Source organism: Lissotriton vulgaris, chromosome 3_1 (genome assembly GCF_964263255.1).
Source record: "Lissotriton vulgaris chromosome 3_1, aLisVul1.2, whole genome shotgun sequence".
In the NCBI taxonomy this organism is placed as follows: Eukaryota; Metazoa; Chordata; class Amphibia; order Caudata; family Salamandridae; genus Lissotriton; species Lissotriton vulgaris.
The window spans coordinates 2058952300-2058975041 of record NC_141689.1 but is presented as its reverse complement, the minus strand read 5'-3'; the positions used below and the strand labels follow the sequence as shown (position 1 = coordinate 2058975041).

Sequence of the window (22742 nt, the reverse complement as noted above, 5' to 3'; positions counted from 1 at the left end):
CAATTCCACACACCTTGCATGTAGCACTGAGCTACGAAAATTAATTTATCAAACCTCATGCCATGGGGAGAATAACGGCAAGACCCTAGTCCACAGCTCCTTGGTAACAAAAGGAAAAGAAAACATACAAAAAAAAACATTGTCACCATGTAACAAAAACGATATTTAAAGTAAAATATGGAATAAAACACATTGGATAAAATAGGCATCCTAAAATAAATTTACTGGACAGTAGTTATGTAAGAAAACATTTTTAAGCCTTTATTTACAAAAGCTTTAAAAACAAATATCCTCCATTCTGCAAAAGGTTTTCTTTATGTATTTAAAAGGGTTACTCAGTTACAAATGCTGTAACTTAATGAAACACAAAAGAAGATAAAGTACTAAGCCATTGATCAGTTTGGTAAACAACCAGGGAGACTTGCCAAAAAAACAGTATCTAAGACCCAGGGGACCAACACAGCATGCTATACTTGTACTTTCTCAATGAAGCATTCAACACCCCTAACTAACATGACAGTTTAGGTGGTACAATGAGACAAACAAATGGAGGGCCTATAATGTGGAATCCATCTTTGTAGGCAAGTATTACCTAACTATTCAGGACAAAGATATATTTCTTCAAAATTGCTCTGTGCGAATACAGTGCATGATCAAATAAATGTACTTTACCACAGTATCTGGCAAATCAATATGTATAGGTGTGTGTGTGTGTGTGTATTATTGTGTGTATAATATATACAGACTTGCACACATACACACTCATACATACCATACATTTGTGTAATGCCTTTTTGCCAGCAACTCAGTCAGAAAAACAAAACTGCCATTACAATCCTTAGACATTTTCATTGGCTACAAATTATATTGCTTATGTTTGACAGCAAATTTTGTAACAAGTCTTTGTAGCAACAGGAATTTATCTTCTAAATTTATTTAGTACACAGTATAAATCATTATTGGGGCTCTCATCATAACATCATGGACTTGTGAAGTCCCCAAATCAAGCACATAATAAATAGGATGTTTTCAAATAAAAAAAATATAATTAGGGTTAGCACTACTGGAATAAAAGCTAATGACAGGATGAAACCAAAGTAGCTGTTCGAGCAGTAAAGTGACATGGTCCTAAGACCTTGAAGCTCGTAACAGCATGGTACAGCAACAAAATCTTGGATAAGATGAAAAATGAAATCCTCTTAAGTGCTTCAGTTACAGAGCATCATAGCAGATGAAGCTCTCCTGCGCTTGCTGAGTGTGTGGAAGACTAGTTGATGGCAGGTACGTGACTTCAGGTGCACTGTTTATTGTGTAGTAGTGATTCTCATAAACACAAAATGTTTTCATAAAGGGATGGATTATGCTCCACTCGTTCCACAACACAAATATGGTCTGACTTTGCTTAAGCTGGCAGACATTTTTCCTAGCTGCGAAAACCAAAACTTCAGATAAAACAGAGGAGGATCTGAGTCACTCTCTAAAGTGCAAAAATTGATGGTCCATTATGTTGAATACCTAAAACTCTTGCATACTGAAAGAAATAAAGGAAACTGGAAAGGCAGTTGGTTCAAGTTAGCTTTGGATGAGGACTGAGACCTACTGGGTACATTTCTCAGAGCACTCACAATTCAACTCTCCCCTTTCTTCTGCCACACTAGTCCCACGGCTGTTACTTTACAGATGGGCTGAGGTTCAGGCTGTATGTTACCCAGAACGTCTTCTGCCTCCATGTGGAAATCTGGGTTCGGAATGCTCGTACCACAGAACACAGAAAGGCAGAAAATAAAATGTGCTGAAAAAGCAAAACAAGCATCATTGTTCAAGTGATTCAACCAGAGATAAAACATATGTACAAGCTAGTGTAAGTCAGGAAAATCCCTTCTCCCTTTCATGTCATGACTGCTGCTTGTTGGCTTCTTCTTCGTATGCATTTCCTGTGCCATTTTGTACATATGAAGATCCAGAGCCCAAACCATACAAATGGCCGCAATATTTGGCATCATCAATATGATCTTCAAAAAACATCTAAAAAAATTGAAAGAGAAAAAGATGTCACTTAAAATAAACCTGCAATAAAAATATCATTTGGCGAAGTTAAAGTTAAACAAAAGACATTTTGGGAGGTAGGTTTCAGCATGATAATGTGATTGGGGTTTAGTATATTAAAACTTTGTGTGGGCTCTATAACCTACCCATTCACCCACTTGCTGAAACACCACTGACTTTACTGAGTCCCTCTGGTTTGCCATGCATCCTCTGCTCCATTTATATGTCTTTTACAAAGCGTCGACCCTCAAAACAAGTGTTTCACCACTCAACAATGACATTCGAAAAGACAACTTTAACAAACAAAATTGGAAAGACAAGAGAAAGAAAGTAAGCCAATTCTGGCAACCATGCCACATCTGGGACTCATGAGCCTATAAAGTTTACAATCTGTGACCAATGGTTTGCGAGTCCACTTAATGAGACTATGCTGGTTCGGTGTCTTCCCTGCCACGTTCTCCTGAAAGAGGGGAATATGCATGGCGGCCTTGGCACTGTGTCGGTTAAGGACAGGACAGCGATTCATTGGGCCTCTGTCAGCGGACCCCAGGCACGAGGCTTGGAATAAGGATCATCTTGTATACGAGGAGGCAGATAATGAGCACCGTAATCCGAGGAGGGTCGATCCTTTGACAGAGGATCTGGCAGGATGGGTCGCAATGCTTACTAAAGTGATTAATTCCAGGAAGGGCAGACTACCCTGAAGTGGAAAGTGTGCTTAAATGATTCCATTCCTACATTATACTGTGTCAGAGTACACTCTTTGAGCTGTGGGATCCGGGGGGCATGAGATGTGTGACATCCTAGATGTCGATATTAAGGTGAGACCGTTGGGCAGAGATGAAGTACAGAAACACATCCTGATTTTTAGGTGTTACAACTAGTTTTTATTTGTATTCTTTTTGGTGGCTAAGGAATTGTTAACTTTTTTTTTTTTATATATATCAATAACATTTACTCGAAAAAACATTGACAGCCATGTAATGTGTGGTTCACCTGGATGCATTTCATTGATTTGTATTTTCGTTTAGCAATTTTAAAGTTGCATGTTAAAACGTGGCAGTTTGGGATGAGCTGGTCATATGTACTTCTGTTCTGTCTGCAAACATCAGAAACAATGCAAAAAACACACAAAAACTGTTCTGACTAGTTGAAATTTTCATGTTGTCACGCACATCACTTAATACAACTGGCAAGAATTTCTCAAAGAGTTCCTCTCGCACTTGATCATCAACATTAATCTGTTCACAAATGAAAGCCGGTTAACACCCCAAAAATCAATGAAAAACACTGTACCCATAATAGTTTTGCAAGAAATGAAAGTTGTAGAATGTTTTAGCACAGAGGAAAGGAAAAAAAGCCACATTGTGTTAAAGTAGAGCCTGCATTTTTAAGCACAAGGTATTTTTGGCCTGCTCAATTAAATAGATAAATATACATCCCAGGTTTCGGGTCAGTGAAAATGTCCAATGATAATAGGACCTATAACCACACTCATCTGGACTGCCGAAGGCAGGGCAGAGTTTGGGGAAGGAGAGGTCGTGCCCCACCACCAGTGTGCATAAAAACATAAAACTCCTTAGCACTGCTGAGTGAACCAGAAGTTCAGTCTTGGGTCTTTAATGTTTCCTACTTGTCAAGAGGTTGGCAGGAAGGAGTTGCACAAAGAAAATACATTTTGTGCCATGTATCTGAAGACTTTGGAAGGCCCAGACGGATGTCATTACCATAGGCCAGGCGAGCTGAAATAGCAAAGCGGCCAAACATACTTTTGCCTTCAGTGGGAAATAACAGAGTGGTTTGATGGTTTTGAAAAACTGAGAGCAGATGGCTGCAATCATGTTAGACTGGGAAACAAATGTAAGTAGTTGATCAAAAAGAACTCATCATGGCTACCAAAGTCCTCAGAGTTCTTTTTGGGGTACGGATAGAGGACCAAGTACAAGATTGTTCATCCGCACAGAACATAGGTTTTATCCTAGTTCAGCTACAGAGTACTGTTTGACATCCATGCTGCCACTACAGTCATACACTTGAGGAACTGGAGATTTTTAGGTCTTGCCTACCTATTGTAAGCTTAACAAAAGTTTAAAATGGGCTTACAAACATTCCAGTGCTTACCATTAGTTGGCTTTATTTTTGCTATTTGCCTTCTTATTCATTTGGTTGGGCTTCCTCCTCTTGTGTTTGTCCCTCCCCTGGACCACAACCTCTCTATCATCCTTTTGATTGACTGGCTTGTATCCTTCCACTGCTCACTTTTAAGGAGCAATTTCTTTCTTTTTTGTTAACCCCTCCATGAATGCATGTGTTTTCCAGCTCTCGCCCTACTATGGATCTCCCTGCGCTCCACATTATTCTCTCCTTCCTATACTTCTCCACCCACCCCTGTGTTGCTCTCTCCCTCATACACTTCATCTCCCTCTAATCCCCAACTTTATTGTTCCCCCTTCCACTCCTTGATTACCTACTCGACAATCCGGTGCTGAGGATCAATTATAATGGGTGTGGTCATGACAGAACGGTTCCGTCATCAGCACAGCTCCACTGTGTCTCATGACGGAACCGTTCCGTCATGAGCATCGAAGGGGATAAGAAATGGAGCTGCATCATTTCATAGGCATACAGAAGTGTGGTGATGCAAGTACACAGGTGTCATCACACATGCATGCACCCAAGGAGATGACACAGCCACAAGATGCAGGTGCACCATTGTGGCTTTTTTCTTCTGGCCAATGCTGTACTGCATCATCATAAAATTGTCTTTGTATTTATATAGCTCTTACTATCCCCGATGAAGCATCGAAGAGCTTTTTCGGCAAGTAGTATGCTATTCCAGAACCCAAAAAGGTTTAGTGGTGAATAAGTATAGGGAGATATTAAATTAATTTCAGTAGTGGACATGCAAGTTTGTTATTTGGATTGAAAAGGGATAGAAGAGGGAAAAGTTTGCATCTATATAGCGCTTGCTACCCCTGGTGAGGTGTCGAAGTGCTTTTCAGCGGGTAGCATGCTTTTAAGAAAATTAAACAGGATTAGTGGGGAATTAGTATAGGGAAATATGAAATTAATTTGGCGATGGAGACGTCAGTCTGTTAGTTCAATTGAAAAGGATAGTGGAGGGATAGACGAGGGAACGGTCTAGAACATTCTTTTCTTTTAAGAGCACTTTGAAGTAGGGAGTCAGAGTGAACGGTTTAGAAAGGCTTGTTTGTGAGATCTGAATATTGAAAGAGGTACGAGATGATGCAAGAAGGAGATGATGCATAAAAACATCAAACACTCCTGGACATCACAAATGAAATATATACGTATATGGACAAGATGGTTGTCGAGCTGGAGCTCCTTGGGGTAGCTCCTGGGATTTGGGACAATTAATCTAAACATCCCTACTTTTGCCCTGCCATCTACCAATCTGATACCTATCTTTGCACCAAGAATAGCACTGGAAACTCCATGAAAAGAGCTTGATCTTTGCAGCTAGAAGTCTCTATCAGATGAATATTAATAGCAGAGAAAAATAGACCAAAAGCGGTGGTGCTGCGTTTTAGGGCTGTGGATCTCCCAAGGGGTCATGTACCGACAATGTACGGTTTTCACTATACTATGGAAGGTTATGTAGTCCTATGAAAACAGTTTAATTTGTCTCTTTTAGAAGGGAAGAAATTCTTTATAAAAAATACATACATATATCCTTAGATAAAGAGGTTTTCACTAAGACCTCTTCATTCATGGTTCTATTTTAGTGGCATTCACATTTTGCTTCCACCCACCACAGCATCAAGTACGGGCACTGGGTCACACAACGTCAGCTTAGTGGCTATCTAGTATTGAAAACAACATAATTTTGACTGATTGGATGTTCACAGCTGCCCGAAGAATAAGCAACTTACTTTCAGTAATACTCTTTCTGGTGGGTATTGTATGTTACTGTGTATTCCTTACCTTCAAGAATACCCCCAGACGCCAAACTAGATCCAAAGAATTCCACAGCTATGTTCCTACATGTCAGCAGATGATGCATTGTGGCTCCCCAATAACTAACGCCCCAGAAAAGACACCAGAGCTGTATACAAGTACAACCCCAGCAAGTAGGCATCTGTTTCTCAATAATTCCCTTCCACACTTTCAGATGCAAAGAACTTCAAACAAATTGCAGGAGACTGTGGGCCAAAATCCATCTCGGCATCTTTTTAGAATAGTCAGGAGTTCATTCCACAGATTGCAGATATAGGAGGGCAGTGAGGAATCTGTGTTTAGAAAGAATAGCCTCTTCCCTTGAAAGGTGAGTTGGCACAAATACATAGGATTAGAAGGCTGTCTAGGTAGTTGCAATGAGCAGTTGTGCATCATCTCTAAAGGTGTGCACATAGAAAATGTCAACAATCGGTTTAAATCCAACTGTGGCATAGCGAAAGGCTTAGAGGAACAGGCAAGATACATTTTCTTTAAAATGCATCACAACATGAGGTTTAACCCCTTCGATGCTCATGACGGAATGGTTCCGTCATGAGCATCGGTTGAGCTGTGCTCATGACGGAACCATTCCGTCATGACCACGCCCGTTTTCATTAGGGCTCAGCACCGGCGGCAAATTAGGACCGCACGGATGTGGTTAAATATAGGGGGTTGATCAGGCAAACACAAAAATGCCAAAGGCAGACAGATAACCCTTAACAGTGTCCACTGTAAGGCCTAGCTATTCTATCAGAACAATAATACACCCAATACATCCAAAGGTTTGACCTGCAGAGGGTTAGTATGTGGTTCCCTACAGCAGGACAAGATTTTTTCCCAGCGTAGATGAACTTTTCAAAGCATTTAACTGTTGCTGCTCAGTATCCGTGCATAGAGGTCTAGATGACTGACTTGTGTAAAGAATGCTACCTAGTTGTTGAGATAGAGGGCCCTCCCTAATTGGTATTAACTAGAGAGGGTGCCTTTGGGTTCCCTGGCACTCACCTAGAAGTAAACACACTATTTGATATACGCAGCTAAGTAATGTGGTGCACATACAAGGAGGGATGCCCACCCTACATCCACAAACAGAAAAAAGGTTCTAGGTAAATATGATCATAGCTCAATGGCATACGCAACTACCAGGAATCCATTCCCCAAACGCTGCATCCGATCCAGAGCACCACGATCTGCCCCACTCCAAAACAGCCTTAATCCAAAGCAGCCTTTGCTCCAACTCAGCCAACACGGGCATCACAACAACCACAACCCCAGCAGGGCCAGACACCTGCACAGGCGATGCAATACGAAAGACACCCCGTCCCACTGGCGTATCAACTGCCTACCTAAATCTTTACATATAGTCTGGTACAATATCGCTTTGTCACTACGTTCACCCGAATGGATTTTAAAATCTGGTAATATCTCAGGTCGAATTTCAACCGTACCATATAGTTTGAGACAAGTATCCCAGATACAGGTCAGTGTCAGCTCACTTCCCCAAAAACATCCAGTTCGAATTCCAAAGAAAAATTCCAAAATTAAACACAGAAAGTCTCCTGTAGCTTCGGTGATATGCCATATAGGGTGGGCATCCCCTCTCACACCATGCCGCCGGCACAGACATCCAGCCCCAAAGTAGTAGCAACCACAACAAAGCATATGCTGGCCAAACCGGAACAGAGCTGCCCTGGAACAACGCCAACCACAACGCTCAAGATCAAGCACAACGATCAAAGACCAAACTCACAATTACTGCGTGTGCCACAAGGCTGCACCCATGTTCTCTCAGACGGGTAGCTGGATCGGAGGACAAATGATAATACTCAGGAGCTCATGTGTGGACTATACTATCCTGTCCTAATCTGGTACTATTTGGATAACTTGGGCCCGGTCTATCATGACTTTTCTCAGTCCTCTAGGCAGGAAAAGAAATGCTGCGGGAACACATACTAGGGGTCCATATCCCATCTCTTTTGGATTGGGTCTCCTATTGAGTTTTCTGGAGGAAACACCAGTGAGTATTTATGATACTGCTACCTTAACCGTTGCAAAAAGACCTAACAAGGGCATCCCTCACTGACCGAAGATGCCTCTTGCGACCTCAATGTGGTGACGCCACTCGTGATCAGTCAGCCAACATCTGCCAAGCTTATCAACTCTGGTACTCAGAGATAGATGGTTGGCTAGCAGAAAGACGTTCTGCTGGTCCAGCCACCTCAAGAGATGTAGGGTCTGCTGAAACAGGATCTAGGACTGCACTTCTGCATACTTGTTGGAGTAACATCTGGCAGTTGGTTTTGTTCGTGAGGACCAGTACTAGCCTCCTCATTAAGGACACCAAGAATTTGAGGGCCAGAGTGATTGTCTGAAGCTTCAAAAGGTTAATAGCTGGCTTTTCGCAAGAGCCCAGAAGGCCCTGATCCCTGCCCCAAACCCATTAGTATAGCATCGGTCACAACTGGGAAAAGTCTGGGTGGGGAAGGAAGAGTGGATCCTGCTGAACTTTAGGTTGGAGCATATCTGATACCACAGCAAATTGTGAGTAGTCTCCTCTGAAACCAGGATGGAAGTGGAGAGAAAGCCCAGATGCTGGGACCATTGAAAGCTGAGGTTCCATTGTAGAACTTGTGTATAGCATCTTGCAATCAGAACGAGCAGGATGCACAAGGCTTGGAGTCCAATCATCCTCACAGAGACAGGATTGGGCCCAAACATTGAGATCATACCCTGAAAATCCTGAAATCGCAGTGGCAGTGGAAGGACTGCTTCAATAAAGGGGGATCTTCAACTCTGATGGAAAACTCAAATGTGTCAGAAGTTTAGATGTCATTCAGAAGTGGTCTATGACTGATAGAGGGCAGTCTAGCTTGAGAAGCCAGCCATTGAGGTGCAGGAATACACTTATACCACACCTCTGAAGGTGGGCACCCACCTCTGGCATCACTTTCGTGAACACCTAATCTGCAGATAATTCATTCGGGCCTGCAGGATAGAAAATGTGTCCTGCAAGTCCAGGGACACCGTGAAGTGGCGTGTGTCCGGAGCACAACGAATCTGAGACAGGGTGAGCAATCTGAATGTATCTTTCCTCAGAAAGACATTCAGTGGGCAGAGTTCCAATATAAGCATTCATCAAAATTCAATAGGAGTAAGCAGTCCAAATAGCAGCGCTCTTCCCTCTTTGAAGCTGGCACCCACTCAGTGCCACCTGACCAGCAGAAGATGAACTTCTTGCAACAAGAAGGCAGAACAGTTTTCTGAGTCAATCAGGTGGAAAAATGGGTCAGTGAAGAAATTAAATCAACGGTGTAGCCCCTTTGAATAATTTGCAAGACACACCCGTCTAAAGTGATGGATCTCCAGCCAGGGAGGAAATGTTGTATCCCGCCTCCTACTGACAATGGGCTTGTGAAGGCAAGTTCAAGTGGCTTGATAGCTGGTGTGCAGGCGAGTAAGTGTTAGAGGAGAGCTGCCCATGCTCGAGCGGTCTGCCTCGGACGCCACCATGGCCTCTGCTCCTAAAGGACTGGGCCTACCATTGCTGCACAGGTTGGGAGTGTTGGCGATGACTGAAAGGTGGCTGGGCTAGACCTGGGAACTTCAATAATAAAATTAGTTGTGTGAGTAGAGGGTGATGCCTTGGAGGGGCAGGCTTAATGCAGAGAACGGCCTGAAGGGGCACTTCTGCTCCCTTCCCCAGTCCCCAACAGCCTCTTTCACCCCCTCTAAAAATCAAATCGTTCATTCCCTGAACTACGTCAGCTTTGGATCCAAACTAAGTCTCTAGCCTCCGATTGCACTGGTGTCAGAGTAGAGGGAAAGGATTAGAGTCTGGCTGCAACAGGACTAGCAGCACTTTTGTAATCTCATAGCGCGACATAGGCTTGGCGCAGGATGACAACAGCTCGGGGTAGGAGACTGGCATGGGAATCTGGTTCGGGCCAGTGGTGTCGTTGTTGGCATGGAAGATAATAGCATGGACTCAAAGGCCAGCTTGGAAATGTACACAAGCACCGTAAAGGGTCCAGGAACAGGTCCTGTGGGGTCAGTTGGTGCCAAGGTTGGGAGGGTGGTAGGGGGGGGGGGTAGAGGGGGACTACAAGCTGATGTTCAAATAGTGCCCCAGATTTCTTTAAAAATGTTTTAATTAATTTTTGCCATACAACAACAACCTGTATCTAACATTACATAGAACACTCCTCATCAAGGTTCTAGAGCCACTTGGAGCATTAGTCTCTCTCTTATCCACTATCAGGAGTATCAGTTCCATGTTAACTGTCTCAATAACCCAACATGCTGTCACCCCGCCCTTTCCCCACCCTTCCCACCCTCTGCCACCGGTGTGTTCCCTCTACTAACCGTCTATCCAGCCTAGTCAACTAAGTCCTCCAACAGAGCATATCATAGTGTCATTAGTATTGGACATCTGAACCTCCAATCAAATCTGTATCCTGACTGAACCACATGGCTGCACGAGGGGAACGCCTTCCATACTCACATTTCAGGGCGATACTATCTGTTCAGTCATGTCTGACTCCGTGTCTGTTCTCGCCTCAGGAGCTTGCAGCGATATAACCGATGCCTCCCATGCCCTTGCGGATTCCAACGCTTTATCATTATCAGTTCGCTTTGCATGTTGAAGCCGAGCTGTACTCTCACTCACCACCCATTTAATTAATTTTACTTTCCACCTTTTGAAACTAGGTCCCCCCCTTGACTTCCAGTGCGCCGTAATATCCCGCTTGGCCAACAACAACCCCAAATCCAAAAACGCACTTGTTACCTTCGTGTTTGGGGTGCGCGGGAACCAATGCACCAGACAAGTCCCCCTATCAGCATCGATTCGCCGCTCCGTGACTTCACAGAGCAGGTCCACCACCTCCTCCCAATATGTACCCTGTTGCGGACATCTCCACATCGCGTGGCCGAATTCCGCCCCTTCCAATGTGCAACGGGGACATTGAGCGGTATCTACTTTAAAACACGTTTTAATCCTTGCAGGAGTAAGATATGCCATATGTAATATGTAAAAGTGAACTAGCTGAAATCTAGCATTTCTGGCACTCTTCCAGGCTCTAACTATTTGGGCCCAAGTTTTCGCTGGGATCTCCTTGCCTAATCCACCTCCCATTTCTTTTGCAATTCCCTCATAGGTTTCATTCCCTCACCCACCATGCGCCTGTATAAACAAGCAACTGTCCTAAAAGTCTCCGCTGCCATCACTATGTGTTGACATGTCATGGATGTTCGTGGCTCCGACAGTCCCTCCCTTAAATGTCGCTCAAATGGTGCCCCTGATGACTGTTGGTGCAGAAAAGCTTTCTTGAATTCCACTATTTGATGCAGGGTCGACAACAGCAGCCCAGGTAATTCAGGGTGTGCTGGGATCAGACATACGACCAAGTCCTAGTCAGAAACTGCTTGTGTGAAATTATCTTTTGGTTGACACATTTATGGTGCCTCTTCGCTTTACTGTAAGACTTCCGAGCTGGAACAGGACTTCACATGTGACTGGTTCCATGAACAGGCTTAAAGCTTGCCAAAGACTAGGAGAGGGACTTATGTTTCGACCACAACCTCTTAATTTTCTGCAACAGTTTTGCTTCCTCTTCTCAGATCGCCTTTTTGGGGATACTTAGAACACAAGTTTGAGTTATGGCCAGAGAGCTAGAGCCAAACCACAAGCACAAAAGAAAATGTTGTGTGAGTCCATAAAAGACATCTGCTTCCTGCAGTCGCAGCACAGCTTGAACTCTGCCGTTTTTGGGGGGGGGGGAGATCAAGTCTCTAGCACCCAGTCGATCTTCTGAAAACTTCAAATTTTCTCAGCTAAGTTGGGAGTGGAGCTCACGATCCGCATCGAAGGGCAAAGAAAGAAAGGAACTTGCTCCGCATGCAGGGGTGACGCTTATTTGGTCAGAAAAATTTGAGGCAAATACGGAGTGACTGTGGAGCCACATGGGACCACTTTGTTAGTGACTAGAGCTTTATTGGAAAATCACTCTAAAGGTGAGGAATCTGTAGTTCCAAGTATCCATCAGAAAAGTAGTGCCCATCAGTGCCGTGGCTGTTGTGGCTGCATGCTGGGCTACTTTTAAAAAGAATATATTTTTGCATACAAAATAGGTCTAAAAAAAATTAGCACACTTTCCAAGGCTAGATCTACTGGTTTGGCCAATGCTTATTTAATGCTCACTCTATAACCTATTTACACACAAAATATCTTTTAAAAATTAAAGCTGTTCATCTCTGCCAAAAGAGGTGCCCACGCACAGAGGTACTTAGCTATACAGTGTTCATAAATACTGAGGACGCTCCAATGCTACACAAATATTAAACTAAGCAAGTGATTCTTCCTCTGGTAAAAGGGTATGTTTGAAAATTGCCAATCTGCAGATGATCCAGGTTGTGACGCTCCCTTCAGGCCTCATGGAGGTGCAGAAGTATGGTACCGAAAGGCAGTAAAGGACCTTTACCACTTTCTGGGAGCTAGGGAGCTTCTGAGGGGACACAGAAACCCTCCTGCGCTTGGTGGTAAAGAAACCACAGGCACTGGGAAGATGTAGACTCAATGTTGAAACTGGTTGGTAGACCATTTAAAAGGTAAAGGCTGATATGGCTTCACTGCTGAACATGAGGTATTGGTAAAGCAAGGGGTTACTACGTGCCAGTGCTGCAAAGTTAGAAGGAACATTGTTATGGTGCCTACTACACTTGCTGCAGCCAAGTAATAAATAACTGGCAAAGTCACAATGACAATAGGCCCTGAAAAAAATAAAAATTGATCTGTAAGACAGAGGCAGGACTTCTAGCTTTTAGTAAATAGTACTCTCTATTTTCAATAATGTCATCATCATTCTTGCAATAATCTCCTAAGTTTCCCAAACCTCACTATACCTCGCCCAAAAAGTATTTTCTTACCACTTCATCTTCTGTCCAGCATTTCTCTATTACCTTTGGGACAGGTTTCTTCACAAGGTGTTGCAAAGCTTTTTCCTGCATCATAGTTACATTCATGTAGTGTATTAGGAGCATGCATTTTGTCAGAGCTGTGCAGCATCACCAAAAAGCTTTGACAAAGCCAAGAGGTACCAAAAGCGAGAGCTTGGCTTGGAATTGCTAATTCGGACTCTGTACGGTTGTTTACTATTAAATCTTTTTATTGAAAAATTGGCTCTTTTACAAAGCAGAGATATCCCATTGTATCAAGCATAAACAGTGCCGCCAAAGTCTGTAATGGGGTTAGCAGAACTCAACCATACAGGTTGGCCACTTGGCCAATTAAGCTCCCGGCATACTCGATTTACCTGCTGGACCAGGCCCACTATCCAAAGAGCCAGAACATGAAACAACCCCAACCGCCACCCCCCCTACCCCAAGCACCCTCTTGCCTACCCACCCCCCATCCCAGTTCCAGCACCCAATTCCCACTCCATCCATACATCCAGCCACACCATTCTAAATTAGGCATCTGTGTGTGATAAGCAAAGCAACCGCAAGTAACGGGGGCATGTTACCTCCCTGAATTCAGTGGCCAACAGGGACAAGAAGGGCTACCACAACTCCGCGTACTTAGCCCCGTCCCCCGCTTTAACCAAGGACAGTTTCTCCATGCCCAGGACCGACCAAAGACGACACAACCATCCCTGAAAAGTATGGACATGTGCAGTGAGCCACAAAGCCAGTATGTTCTGAATGGCGGAGCCCAGTGCTATTGCCCCTGCGTGTCCTCAACGGAAAGGTGATAGCATTGGGGAGCCCTAGAAGCACATAGGCCGGGAATCTCGGAATGCCAGTGTCAAAATGTACAGCTATCTCGTAGAGTATAGTCTTCCAGTAACCCTGAACATGTGTGCAATCCCACAGAAGATGTGTCAACGTTCCCCTCTCCCCGCAGCCCCGCCAGCAGGATGCGTCCCTGGTGTGATCCATCTCATGCAACCGTTCAGGCGTGTAATACCAGTACGTCACCAGCTTAGTGAAGGTGTCTGTCAACCGCATGTGATAGGCAGTGTCGGGCGCGATAGCAATGTCTTCCCACTCCTTTTTGCTCAGACCCCGTCCAAGCTCCCTCTCCCATCGCGACCTTCCCGCATTATAGGGGTGGGTGTATCGACCTAGCAACATTCGGTAGAGGTCCGATATGAGCCGTCTGTCCGTTGTCCGTGTAATGAGCCAGTATTTGTACCGACTGAGCTTTCGATCTGCCCCCTCCCGAACCTGGGGATTGAGTGCCCAGTGACGCACTTGTAAGTAGCGGAGTCGCTCCATTTCCTGCAAACCATAGTCCTGACGTAAACCCTCGAAGGGTGTCACCCCCTCGCCAGAGTAAAGGTGGAATAGAACCCTGCAGCCCGCAGGACGCCAACGTGCGAAAGCCTGGACATCTTTACCCGGTCCAAAGTCCGGATTTTCCAGCAGAGGCGTGAGTGGGGAAGGACACTAGTCTGATCCCATACCTCCAGCGGGACTCTTGTAATGTAGAAAGCATATAAATTGGGGGGCCGGTGTTGTTTACGAAGGAAGGGGACCTCCTGCAGCGGGCGGCCCTCCACCGCCTATTCATGGAAAAGCCAGTGGCGTTCCGATTCCCACTTGCTCCATTCCACCAGGGTCCTAAGTTGAGTCGCCTGATAGTAAAGCAACAAGTCTGGCAACCCCAGCCAACCCTTCTCCGGAGGGAGCATTGCCAGCCGCAGCTTCATCATGGGTCGCTTCCCATTCCAAATAAATTGCGCAAGTTCCGACTGTGTTTGGCGGATCCAGCCCTCAGGAGGACGAAGCAGAATAGCCCGGAAGATATACAGGATCTGGGGGAGAACGGTCATCTTCACCGCAGCCACCCGTCCCAGCCAAGAAAGAGAGAGAGGACGCCAGCGCCCCAGTTCTGTACTTGGGGTTTGACGGAGTTTGGCATCGTTTATTCGCACCGTATCCTGCAAAGTTGCCGCCAGCAGAATCCCCAGATATGGGACCGCCTCAGCCGACCAGCGGAAGGGAACTCGCTCCTCCATGTAGGCGCGAGTCTTCACCTCCAGGGAAGGATCAAGAGCCAATGATTTTGCCATGTTAACTTTAAAGCCCGAAGCCTTAGCGAACGCGTCGAGAATCCGCCAAGGAAAGGAGGACGTTGTCCGCATACAGGCTGATTGTATGGATGTACTCCCCGAATTTGATCCCCTGCACTCTCGGGGTCGACCGCAGAGCCTGCGCCAGTGGTTCCATATACAGCGCGAAGAGCAGAGAGGAAAGTGGGCACTCCTGCCGGGTCCCGCGCTCAATGGAAAAGCTGGGTGACATACAGCCGTTGACACGCACCGTGGCCGTGGGGAAGGTGTAATAGTTTAAAACCCACATGTGAAATTTAACTCCCAATCCCGCTTTTATCAACACTTGTTCCAGGTATGGCCAGTGGACCCGGTCAAACGCCTTCTCGGTGTCAATCGCCAGCATCATGTACTCCCCGGGCACTCTCGTGGCCCGCTCGACCAGGTGTAGCGCCCTTTTAGTATTGTCGGCCGTTTGCCGCTCAGGAATAAATCCTGCCTGGTCCGGGTCGACCAGTCCCTGCATAAGCGGTGCCAGCCGTGCCGCGAGGATACTGGTGTAGAGTTTGAGATCTACGTTAAGGAGGGATATAGGCCGGTAAGCTCCGCATTGCGTTCGGTCCTTCCCAGGTTTGGGGATGACCGAGATCGTGGTGGCCATTAGATCTCTCGAGATGGCTCCGGGGTCGGAAAAAGAGTTAGAAAGCGTGGTCAACAGCAGGGCTATCTGTGGGCAAAACGTTTTGTAGAAGAGGGAGGTGAAACCATCTGGGCCCAGTGCTTTAGCCAATTTGAGGCGCAAGATCGCAGATATCACTTCTTCAGGACGGATCGCACCGTCCAGCGACTCCGACTGGCTTTGCGACACAGTTGGCAGTGCCACTGACTCTAAAAATATCTCACTATCCGCGGGGTCAAGCCGTACTCCGGCACATAATGAGGAGTAAAAATCGCTGAAAGCTTTCGCTATGTCCCCATCCTCGGTCACTCTGCTCCTCTCTTTCGTGAGTATTTCCTGCACCGTGTGCCGCTGTTGTAATTCTCTGAGCGCTCGCCCTAGCAGACGCCCGCACCTGTCTCCCCCGTATAATACATGTGCCGCATATTTAGCCCGGTCTTGTTCTAAAGTCGCTAATTGCTGCCGTGCCTGGCGCAGCTGTCTCCAGACCCGGGCTCCCCTGTCCGCTGGTGTATCCGTTCCAATTCGCGGGTTTGGGCTGTTAGCTCGTCTCTCTTGCGCGCCCGTTCTATGTTTTCCACCGCCAAAAGGGCTATAAACTTACCCCGCAATACCGCCTTTAGAGCCGCCCAATGTGTCGCCAAGGATACGTCCGCAGGCCGGTTATGTGCAAGGTAGTCTGTAATGGCCCCCTTGATTTTGTCTACCACGTCCTTCTTGTGAAGTAGTGTATCTCGCAATCTCAGACAGCGCGCTGCGCGGGGGGGGGGGGGGGGGGGGGAGGAAAACACTACAGAGAGCGGTGCATGGTGTGAGAGCGCGCTGCTCCTATTTATACCTGTGACGCCAGCGCCATAAGTGAAGTAGAAACTAACAGGTAGTCTAGTCGCGCGTATGTCTTATGGGCGATAGAGTAGTATGTGTAGTCCCTGACACCTGGATGAAAGCTCCGCCATGTATGTAAGACAATTCAGGCGTTACATTTATTGCACAGCCCAATCCTACATAAGTGCCATGATAATTGAATTATTTGAAATGCCTAGAATGTGATGTGATCGATTCCAGATTGGGGAAAAGGCTTCCTTAAAACACAAGTTGAGTCCTACGTGATAGAAAGCAAAGCAAATTCCCAAACTTGTTGTGGACAAACTTTTAAAAACATTTACAAGTATGGTTTAATATACACGGTGTATATCCATTCTTAAATATAGTAGGGAAATAAAATGCATATACTTCTCTCATTTTGAAAAAAGCCATCCCAGTCAGTAGCGAATCTGATCCTGCTTGATGTTGCGGTCCTATCCGTTCGAGTTCCAGCTGCTCTGCAACTTCTTGCAATCCACCCTAGAGAAATTAAACCAAAAAGACAGATCAGGCAATCAAGAAAAGATTGGTCATTTAGGGTGCATCTCAAATGTGCAACCTCAAAGAACTTTGCTAATTCGAATCTGCATGTTTGCTTCCGATTACATACAGAAAACAATTAATAAATGACAAACCATTATATTGCTACTAAAGAAAGGATCATCATATGAAATTATATGATATTTAGGATATGTAATTATATCATTTGTAATTAAGATTCATCATACCACACAACAATGGTTGTTAAAACTTGATATAGCACACGACTCACTCCCGGAGTTGTATCTCAGCGTTATGCTGATCAGACAAGATTCGAGCAAAAACAATAGTTGATGGACGGAATGCAGAACAATGTCATATATTCACCCCAGTACAGAGATCTGGGCCTAAATCCATCGTTTTTTTGCTCACCACACCACCTCAGTTCAGACATGGCCATATGCAAATTAGCCTTGACCCTGTGCCTCATGGGAACAGTCCAGCCCGAACTGCCAAGCCATGTCTTCCCTGGATCGGAATCAAGCATCCTAGGACCGGTTTCTGGCTATCAGCCGTCATCAGCCAGGATAGCTTGACTCCAGTGGCGTGGAGAGCACGGGACTCACGTCTGAGCATACCGTTCCACTCGGGGTGACAAATGCAAAAACAACAGTTGATGGACAGAATGCAGAACTCAGCGTTATGCTGATCAGACAAGATTCGAGCAAAAACAATAGTTGATGGACGGAATGCAGAACAATGTCATACATTCACCCCATTACAGAGATCTGGGCCTAAATCCATTGTTTGGCCATGTCTGAACTAGGGTGGCGTGGAGTGCAAAACAACGATGGATTTAGGCCCAGATCTCTGTACTGGGGTGAATGTATGACATTGTTCTGCATTCTGTCCATCAACTGTGGTTTTTGCATTTGTCACCCCGAGTGGGATGGGCATGCTCAGACGCGAGTCCCATGCTCTCCACACCACTGGAGTCAAGCTATCCTGGCTGAAGACGGCTGATAGCCAGAAATCGGTCCTAGGATGCTTGATTCCATTCCAGGAAAGACATGGCACAATAACAAGGTAAGACGTTTAAGATGGACCGATTATAGTTGCTCATGCTGGATGGCTAAATCTGACATTGTTTTCGCCTTTTGTAACACCCCTTCATGGTCCTATCCAAGCACACTGTTGTGGAATGACAATCATGGGAGGCAGCTGGTCATTGGTTCTGAGGAGGAATACCATTAACTGGCACGTTTTCCAGCGAACAAACACATATCCTGATCTCCATGATCTAACAGTGAGTGTTTAATACCTCTGATTTCTTGTACGCGTCTGGTAATAATATTCCTCTTTGCCCAATACAGAAACAGTGATGTCGCAGAAGACTGTTGGATACAGCAAGAGTGTGAGCATTCAGTATTACTTGCATCTCTATTGCAGGGCCAATCAGGGAGATGCCAGTGAGCCAGTTCATTAGCCACGCTAGACAGCACATCGGGGTCATCGCTAACATTACCATAGATAGTACATAATGTCATTTTACTTTCCCCATTGTCATAGTGACATTCTGTGATCGCCCAGCGTCCAAATTTATCAGCTAGTGATCGTGTAAATTGTGGACCACCCCCTTTTGACAAGATAGCCACCCCCCTGGCTCGCACCCCCTGTGTTGAGACAGTAATAAGCCGATACCCTAGTGTATTAAGCAAGTATTGTTGCGGACCCTCGATATGAGTCTCTTGTAGACATATGATATTAGCCCCGGTCATCTGTAATCCAACAGCTACTTTCTGTCTTTTCTTTGCGTCATTAAGACCACATATAGTGGCAGTCAAAATTTTCAACCCAGCCATGGTAGTGCTTGTTCACCCCATCCAAACTTAACTATAGTTGTGTCCCTCAATTTAAACCATACTTGCTCTTCTTTGGTATTTCAATTCTCGCTTTGACCCCCTCACCCTGCACCTATCAAGTACACCTTGTGTCTAAAAATCCCCACAGTGTTGCCCTCCCTCCTTCCCACCCCGCCATTATCTAAGCCGCCGGGCTCAATCCTGAGCCTGTGTGATAGCGTCTAAATCAACCTCACCCGCTCTCCACACCCTCCTTTCCCTCAAATATACACATTCCTCCCCTTAAATGTTTTCCCTTACCCGGCTTACCTACATAACCCCACTGCAAAAAAAAGAGAATAGCACAATTACTCCATACAAGAGCATCCAAATAGTACAAAACGACAAAGGCCATCATCGCTGCTACCACTATGCGATTCCATGACATCCGCATCACAGGATTCTTCATTCAGCGAGAACAAGTTTTCCATAAGATCGGGGGACAGGTAGCCCATCTCGGAGTTATTTAAAAGACCTTCGTGTATTACTCGACCACGAGCGACAACTGTCTTACTTCCTGACTTGCACTGAGGTCGCTTAGCTCTTTCTCCTTTTTATCCGTCTCAGTCTTGTCATTGCTGGGAGGGGTAGGCTGTAACAAGTTGCGTTCTTTGCTTTCCTCCCTCTCTTGTTGAGTATTTGCGGGAGTATCCTCTATGTTCAGTACAGTGTTCTCACTGCTTGACCACCAGGACATTCGCATGATATTAGTCAGGTTCTCCTGAATCGTCTGACTTTCATTAGTATTCTCGCTGTTAGTCAAGCCATTTGTCTGTTTTTTCATCTTACCCCCCTCCTTACTGTTCAAATCCTTTTTAGAAAACAGACTCGTAATGACAGTCTGTTTTTTCCTCACGTCTCCTGCAGTTAAACTGCTTGGGCCAAAGGACTTAACATTTTTCCCATTATTAATTTTGCTCTTCTTACCCGTGCCTTGGTCGGACTTCTTCACTTCAATGTCCGATTTTGGGTCGGGTTCACGCCGTACTGAGGTAGAACTCGCCTGTGATGTTGCGCGCGCCTTGCTTCTAGCTCCTCGTGCTGCCGTAGCCATCGCCTTCTCGCAATTCACTCCTGCAAATCCGGCGTCTTGGTTGCTAGGCAATTCCAGCCAGCTCTTGTCTGAGCTCCCCCAGCTGGAGACTGTTGTCAGCAACAGCCAGGCTAGCCCTTCCCAGCGGGAACAACAGTTCTTTCGCTCTGCTTTTCGATAGACTCGATCACCAGTCGTCACCCGCTCTCCTTCACGCCAGCGAGACCAGCCTTCAGGAACGGGGAGAATTCTCGGTCACCACCGACATTGGCACTCGTTTTAGGGTTGGAGTGATGTGGAGGTAGGCTCCTGAGGTCTTTACTCAGCCGCCACCTTGGCTTTCAGAGAACCTGCCATGCACATTTCCAGCAAGAGGAGGAGTCACTGTACCTCGTGACTCAAAAGACTTTGTTCCAATAAAAACAACTTGCACACATCTGAGCCTAACACTAGATGGGAGGATTATGCAAGCATGTGTATCTACAGCTACACATACCTCAAACTCTGCTATGACCGGCATCAATAAAATTGACAAAAATTGAAATTCAGGGCAGAATGTAAAGAAGTTAACCAGTCGCAAGACGGAGTACTTTTTAAAATTTTTTTTCATAAATTAAATATTAGGGTTTGAGACACAGGAAACTACAAGTAAGCACAGAGGAATCAAGAGCCAGAGAGAGGCCTGTAAGTGCTTTTAGGTGAAGCATCTTGACAATTCTTAAACTTTACATTGAAGGAACAAAAGATGGCATTGTCCAACTTCTGAACTGTCCTATTTGACTATCGGATAGCTTCAGTCCGATCAGCGAGGGGTTTTCTATCTCCTAAAACCACAAAGAGATCTTTTCCATCATCAAGGAGTTCAGCACCCCAAACATCACAGCCAAGTCCAGCACACCATTCCAGGAACTCTGAGTCAACTTCTCAAATGTCTTTCACAGCAAAATTGAAAGGATCTACAACTTTGGAAAGCAACCTAACCCCAAGGACATAATTACCAACCTGCCTGCCGCCTACCTAGACACCCACCATGGAAGACACCACTGCAGTCATGAAAACAGTCTACTCTGGGGCTAAAATAAAACCCTGCCCACATCATATCTACCACTTAGGAAGTCCTCTGATTGGCAAATTCCTCACCTACACCATCAACTCCTCCATTGAATCCGCCACCTTACCCGAAGACTGGAAAGATGCAGCAGTCATGGCCCTACTCTAGAAACCTTTAGCCAGCCCTACTGAAATGGCCAACTTCTGCCCAATCTCTGTGCTCCCATTCCCAGCCAAAGTGAGAGAAGACAATCAACCAACAACTCACCAACCACCTGAAACTGAACAACCTTCTCGACCACTCCTAGTCTGGTTTTTGAAGCAACCACAACACCGAGATAGCACTCATCGCCACCACAGACCAGATCTAAACCCTACTAGACCGAGGTGATGCAGCTGTCCTCATGCTTGTGGGCCTCGCCGCTATGTTCGACACCAGGTCAGACTCTAGCCTCATCAAGAGATTTCACGAAAAAGGCATCAAAGGACCAGCCCTCCCTCAAATGGATATGCTCTTTCATCATAAGAAGAACGCAATGAGTCAGACTCCCACCATACACATCAGAGGCACAAGGCCTTATCTGCAGAGTCCCCCAAGGTTCATCTCACAGCCTAACCCTGTTCAATATTTACGTGACACCTCTCATCATCATCAGAGCACATGGCATAGCAACCATCTCCTATGCTGATGACACCAAATTCATGCAATCAATGTCCGACAAGTCCACCACCACCAGGACCAGCTTCACTGATTGAATGATTGGCGCAGCAGAAAGGACAACAACCAACTCCAACTCAAATCCAACAAGATGGATCTTTGGAAACAGATACGCCCCTTGGCATTCCACGTGGTGGCTGTCAGAGCTCAGTCCAACACCGACTGCCTCTTCCAACGCAAGAAACATGGCAATCATCTTAGAGGAGAACTTAACATGAGCCCAGGTAAATGCAGCCATCTTCTATTGCTTTCAAGTACTACGCATCCTCAGAAAAATCTTCAAATGGATACCCAGGAACACCAGGTATAGAGTCACACAAGCACTTGTCACAAGCAGACTAGATTACGGCGAAGCTCTCTATGCTGGAATCTCTACCCACCTCCCCCACAGACTTCAGAAAGTCCAGAATGCAGCAGCAAGACTCATCCTAGACCTCCCACATCAGCAAGACTCATACTAGACCTCCCACATCGTACCCACATCACGCTACACCTCGGGGAACTCCACCGGTTTCCGATTCACAAAAACTGTCAGTTCAAACTCCTAACACTGCACAACATAGGGCCGGAATACCTCAACAGGTGCCTTCACTTCCACCAACCCACCAGACACCTGCAATCACCTTTTCTCTTGTGCCCACAAAAGCAGAATAGGAGGCCTAGCGTTCTCTCTCATCATGCCAAAAACATGGAACAACCTCCATCTGCACATCAGGCACTGGATATCTTATAGGGTTATAAGCAGCGCTTCACAAATTCAGCTAACAACATAAGCGTGATCCTTAAAGGAATGGTCTGTGGATACTGCCTACTTCAGTTGGGTGCTAACTGCTCTCCTTGGAGGCAATTATCTGCCAGCTGCTATGGCGAGTGTAATGCCTCTCGAGGAATCAGATTCCCCCTTCGCAAGTTTTATCTTCCTCTGGAAATGCCGTATATAGAAGGATCAGGACTTTCAGCTGCT

The 22742-nt window shown here is 45.7% G+C and overlaps 1 protein-coding gene across 2 annotated transcripts in view; it reads right to left on the bottom strand.

Annotated features, from left to right (window-relative positions):
* Positions 1 to 235: 235 nt before the first annotated feature.
* The window catches only part of CNOT7 (CCR4-NOT transcription complex subunit 7), a 200407-nt gene continuing 177900 nt past the window's right edge, over positions 236 to 22742 (bottom strand). For both annotated transcript variants that reach the window (XM_086962589.1, XM_086962590.1), the window contains 2 exons: positions 16966 to 17076; positions 236 to 2025 (listed from right to left, as the gene is read on the bottom strand). In XM_086962589.1, the coding sequence (XP_086818715.1) occupies positions 1894 to 2025; positions 16966 to 17076 (243 nt within the window). In that variant the 3' untranslated portion in view covers positions 236 to 1893. The remainder of the gene's footprint in view (positions 2026 to 16965; positions 17077 to 22742) is intronic.